Source organism: Mus caroli, chromosome 9 (assembly GCF_900094665.2).
Source record: "Mus caroli chromosome 9, CAROLI_EIJ_v1.1, whole genome shotgun sequence".
In the NCBI taxonomy this organism is placed as follows: domain Eukaryota; kingdom Metazoa; phylum Chordata; class Mammalia; order Rodentia; family Muridae; genus Mus; species Mus caroli.
In genome coordinates, this window is record NC_034578.1 from 34,860,630 (window position 1) to 34,866,469 (window position 5,840).

A 5,840-nucleotide genomic window follows, 5' to 3' on the forward strand; every position below is an offset into this window, starting at 1 on the left:
GAGGGGGTACCTTGGGGTAAAAAGTTCAGGAGTGCTCCGGGAACAGTCTCTGGATGGGAGGGGTAAGAGGACCCTGAACTGAAGAGNTCATGGAGAGTTCAGCTTTCCTTCTTTCATTCCTTCTTTCATTTCTTTCAGAACAAGGAAGGAATCAGGGATAGCAAAGGAGCCCCCCAAGAGAGAGTCAGAGAAGTTAACCAGGCCCATTTATAGCAAGCCAGGCCTGCATGGCTGTTGCTAGGTAACTCTTAGGAGTAGCTGAGAAGGAATACCAACATCTCTCCATTTTGGAGTGCAGAAGGAATGCCAACACAGTCTCTTCTGCATTTCTGATTTTCATTCAGATTCTGTATGGTACTCCCTCCCCCAGTCATTCATGTTAGGAAGTATGTAGAATTTACAAATATCTTGATTTCTCTGGTTAGTCAAGCTATGGATGCACGAACTCCAGACCTGACTTTGAGGTTGTAAGGCGAGACAGGCATAACCAGCTTCAAGCTTCTGTAAAGAAGAACTGATTTCTTTAAAAAGCACAGTATGGTGCACAGGGAGGGGATATGCCTAAGTCACCATGCCCCTCCCCAAGGTGCCAGTCACATGGCGGGTCTGGTATAAAATGAAGCTTATTTGGAGGCATAGAAAGGGGGTTGAGAAGGGAGTAGAGGCAGAGAGAGGAGGAGAAGAGGAGGAGGAGGAGCAGGAGTAGGAGGAGGAGGGAGAGAGGGAGGGAAGAGAGAGAGAGAGAGAGAGAGAGAGTTAGAAGCTGTTGGTAAGTAAATGTTGGTTGAACGGAGCTCAGAAGGAATGCTAATGTGCTAACTAGAACTACCAGGAGGAAGTAGCCTACAAAACTGATTAACTGATAAAATCAGCTACAATATTGAAAGTTTGTCTTTCTGTTGATAAGATAGCTTAATTGCCATATCTTGGGGCTACCTTGAGCTAACCAAAGAGCCATCACTTTCCTACCTTTGTGTCTGAGCTAACACCCTGACAAACACAGATAGTTTCTGGAATTCATTAACATAACAAAGCTTTACTCTAGCAATAGCAGGGGCAAAAAATGCTGTCAGTTAGCCTGTGAGACCTATAGTGCAGATGGTTCTGCCTGCTTTTTATAACCCACAAATTTCTACCAGTGTACTTTTAAAAATGCCTTGATTTATAACTTTGTTCTGCTACTGGAAAAACTCTATGAAACTGCTTCCACATTACAGAATTGTATTGAGTGAGACCCAAATCTTTTGTTTCTGGGCGGTGATCACGCATGCTTGGATTCTGAATAAACATGCTTCACAACACAACAACATCCTATATGAGCCACAAAGTACAAAATATTTATTAACTGGATTATTTGCCCAAAAAAAGGAAAAAAAATAATTTTGTATCCTTTATATCATTTGACTCAATTTTCAATTTATTATTTTATTTATTTTATTTAATTTTATTTTATATTTACTGTGAGTGACTAGGCTGGCCATGCTTACTTGACTGTTTGTGTTTCAGTATTGGGCCACTTGATAGAATTTTAATATATTTTATCCAATATGCTCAAATGTTGTGAGGACAGGATGAGTATGTGCAACCCCTAAAATATATTCAGGGGCTGGTGAGATGGCTCAGTGGGTAAGAGCACCCGACTGCTCTTCCGAAGGTCCAGAGTTCAAATCCCAGCAACCACATGGTGGCTCACAACCATCCGTAACAAGATCTGGCACCCTCTTCTGGAGTGTCTGAAGACAGCTACAGTGTACTTACATATAATAAATAAATAAATCTTAAAAAAAAAAAGAATTCACTTTAAAAAAATATTCAGTTAATACTTAGGGTGAATATCTGAGCACACAGGCACTGAGAACAAAAGTATCAGAGTATAGAGGTAAGGTGACTGTCAGATCAGGATTTTTGAGGCATTTTTGAAATAAAAGAAATAGACAAATATATCTGGAAGTGGATTTTTTTCCTTTAATCGATAGACCTTCAGGGCTGTGGTCTCTGTGTGAGAGAAGAGACTGTGGGGACATGGCATGGGGGTGGGGGGAGAGTTGAGGATTTTATGCAGTGGAAATCAGTTGTGATGGAATATTCCATGTGCAAACAGTGTCTAAGTGATAGATACAAAGGGCGGGGAGCTTCCTGCATCTGAAAAGCCCACAAGGGTCACTAGTGAAATCAAGTGTCCCAGTCCACCTGAGGCTTTTGGCCATTATCCCTTCAGGGAGAGTATTCTAAGTGGTTTTCCTATGCATGCCAGGAAATGTTATAAGAAGGTATTCTAACCTATCACATCCAAATATTAATCATGTTAGAGGGCTAGAGAAGACAGCTAAGTAGTTCAAAACTTGTCTAACCCACAGAGCAATAACAAACAAAAAGAAGAAAGCAAAAAAAAAATTAATGTATATTTGAGAAACACCTATAAGAATACCGTGTGTGTGTGTGTGTGTGTGTGTGTGTGTGTGTGTGTGTGTGTGTTGTGACATACCTTAGAAATCTTTACATCTAATTTTAAGAAAGACTGAGGGCAGACTCTATGGAAAATTAACATTAAAACATCGTGACAAACTGAGAAATAACCAGAGCAATAGTTTTCCCTGAAGAGAAGAGGTAGTTGGAATCAGGGAGTTCAGCATTAGCTCCAGTAATCCCCAAAGAGAAGGGTATTCTTGAATGAAATACTGAGTCACCAAGGAAGTATAGATGTATAAGCATCTAAATGGCATCACCTCATCTCCTTGCTATATCTGGTATATGTTTCCTGGGGAGAAGCTAAAAAAGATTCTGTCTTCCTTATGATGTTTAACATGCAATTAAAGCATATAAAATGCCCAATGTCTCTTTTTAGGAAGCAAATATAATTAAAATGAAAGCTATTTTCCTTTAGAGAATTAGGACTATAATTGTTAAACATAAACAGTGATTCAAAAAGATAACCAGAGCACACAAGAAAGTAATTTTATGCAGGATTCTTTTAGAATGCAAGGGCCCAGTGCTTTGGAGTCTGTTTTTTCCAGAGTAAAAGGAACAAGTACCAATGAAAAGGACTGATAAGATTTCTCTCTTAAATAGGGTAAGTTCTAAAATCTATTCATATTACAAGCTTACATTTTCTTGAATACATTTACTGAGAAATTATTGTATAGAAGGGTTTATGCTGTATACTACTTGTTTTGACCACATATCCTATTTGAAATGACCAAGTATTGAGGCTCATTCACATATGCCTTTTCTCTATGTTAATACACACTTGTGATTTTGTGTAAATATACCTGCAATAAGATAATTTCAGGTGGATTCTGTTACTAATTCACCATTTATTGAAGTTAAGGTTGAACATTAGATTTCCAAACTCTTTTTACTTTGCAAGATTGAATTTTCTTCCCCTTGGGCCATTTTCATTTCCAGTAGCTCCAGCAGCCAACATTATTCTTCCCTTTAGGTGATTATAATTGTTATTTGACTTCACATAGATGATTCAGTATTTCTTCTAATGTTTTCTTTGTTTTTAGTTTTCATAGTGGCTTTATTGTGAAAAAGAGCCCCAAAATCTGTAATGTTATGAGCAAGTCTAAGGTTCAAGAGAAATCAAGCAGAAAAATATCCTAGATTTATGAATTTCAATAAGAGAGGCCAATTTCTTTAGATTTATGAAATTTTGTGAAGTGTCTATGCATATGTATATATATACATATACATATACATATACATATACATATACATATACATATACATATACATATACATATACATATACATGGATATATTATTCCAATTGATGTATATGTGTATGTATGTATGTACGTATGTATCCAATTGAGGAGTTGGTTTCTTTTGCTTGATATTGGAAATACTGCTCATGATTCTAAGTATGCTGAAGACCAGTCTAGAGAAAGGTCACCAGTAGATTGCTAAAAATTTTTCCCTGAATGAAGAATAGACAGTAGTAATAAAGGATGAGAAGAAAGAAGGGCAATTAGTTCCTATACATTCAATTTGCCCTTTGCCTTTGAATTTTCAAGTATTAAATAATATAAGATTAGCAATATTAGGTCACTGGTCAAAGCTGTGGTATATTAGTGATGCTCTTTACTGTAATTAACCTCTGTGATGCTACTAGAGGAAGACAATGTTTATCTGTACCAGAGTATCATGAAAGGCTGGTTCAAAGAACTTGAAGCTATTTGTTTATTGACATTCAAACAAGAAACTGACCATTTTCACTCATTTTTTTGTCTCCACAGATTCTCTGAGAGAAGAATGGCTTTTGAAAATGCTTCTATGGTAATTGAATTCATTCTCTTGGGGATAACAGACCAACCTGACCTCAAAATTCCATTTTTCCTACTCTTTTTTGCAGTATACATGATAACTGTGTTGGGAAATTTGACCTTGATCATTTTAATTGGGCTAAATTCTCACCTCCACACACCCATGTACTTTCTCTTGTTTAACTTGTCTTTCATTGATCTCTGTTATTCTTCTGTGATTACACCCAAAATGCTGATGAGCTTTATACAAAGAAAGAATATTATCTCTTATACAGGGTGTATGATCCAGTTATATTTCTTTTGTTTTTTTGTCATTTCTGAGTGTTATGTGCTGACTTCAATGGCCTATGATCGCTATGTGGCAATCTGCAATCCACTGTTATATAATGTTACCTTGTCTTCTAAGGTATGTTGTTATCTGATGCTTGGTTCGTATTTCATGGGATTTTCTGGTGCCATGATACACACTGGATGTATTCTAAGACTGACATTTTGTGATGGAAATACCATCAACCACTATTTTTGTGATCTCCTCCCTTTGCTGCAAATCTCCTGTACTAGCACCTATATCAATGAGTTAGAGCTGTTCATTGTAGCAGGAAAAGACATAATTATACCCACTATCATCATCTTTATCTCTTATGGTTTCATCCTCTTCAGTGTTCTCAAAATAAAATCCACTGAAAGCAGGTCCAAAGCTTTCAGCACCTGCAGTTCCCATATGCTTGCTGTTTCACTCTTCTTTGGATCAGGTGCATTCATGTATCTTAAACCTACCTCAGCTCTATCTATCAATAAGGGGAAATACTCTTCTCTTTTTTATACCATTGTGGTTCCCATGATGAACCCTTTAATTTACAGCTTGAGGAACAAAGATGTTAAAGCTGCCCTGAGAAAGACTTTGAATAAGAGAATATTTTCATCATAAACTGGATATCTCTGAGCCTACACTTAAACAATAGAGAGATTGTTTTTGCTATGTTTTTGACACGATTTCTGTATTTAATTATTTGATTATGATATATATTATATTTAGTATGTTTTGTTTAAAATATGTTCATATTAGCTTTTTATCTTCTCAATTAAAATCAGATATCTCCTTTCCATTATCTTTAAATAGACTTTTTTCTCACTGTGTGTACAATTGATGCTTTTATCATTTTACCTCTTTCAGAATAGCATTAAGTAGCTCTTCACTTTCATTGTTTCTTATTGTAAACATTAGCACAGCAGATATTTCACAGTTTTGTCCATTGATTTGATTAAAGCAATATAAAATTGTCTGTATGAGTATGCTGACAAATAGCCATATTTATCATCTGAAATACAATCTCAAATTCTCTCTGTGTCTTTGTGTATTTGCATTCTTGGTTTTGTATCCTTCACTGGACAACAATATATTGCTCTCTAAAGCCAGTATTTAATAGGTATAGATATGTGTGCCTTGACCATGGTCTTTGACCAATATTGCAGGCATAGGTATGGTATATTTAACATTGATTTGATAGGTGTCTAATATTTAAATTGTAAATATAAAAAATATGTTTTATTGCTAGAATACTCTATGAAAAA

General features: G+C 36.1%; 1 protein-coding gene across 1 annotated transcript; it reads left to right on the forward strand.

The window, feature by feature from the left end:
• The first annotated feature begins 2,754 nt into the window (after nucleotides 1–2,754).
• LOC110301561 (olfactory receptor 145-like) lies at nucleotides 2,755–5,196 on the forward strand. Its single transcript, XM_021172066.1, has 2 exons — nucleotides 2,755–3,070; nucleotides 4,242–5,196. The coding sequence occupies exon 2, from the start codon at nucleotides 4,258–4,260 to the stop codon at nucleotides 5,194–5,196; it is 939 nt and encodes a 312-aa protein (XP_021027725.1). The 5' UTR covers nucleotides 2,755–3,070; nucleotides 4,242–4,257.
• Nucleotides 5,197–5,840: the final 644 nt, after the last annotated feature.

Excerpts from the sequence above, each read along its gene's own strand:
- LOC110301561 (XM_021172066.1), top strand. The coding sequence starts at position 4,258 with ATGGCTTTTGAAAATGCTTCTATGGTAATTGAATTCATTCTCTTGGGG.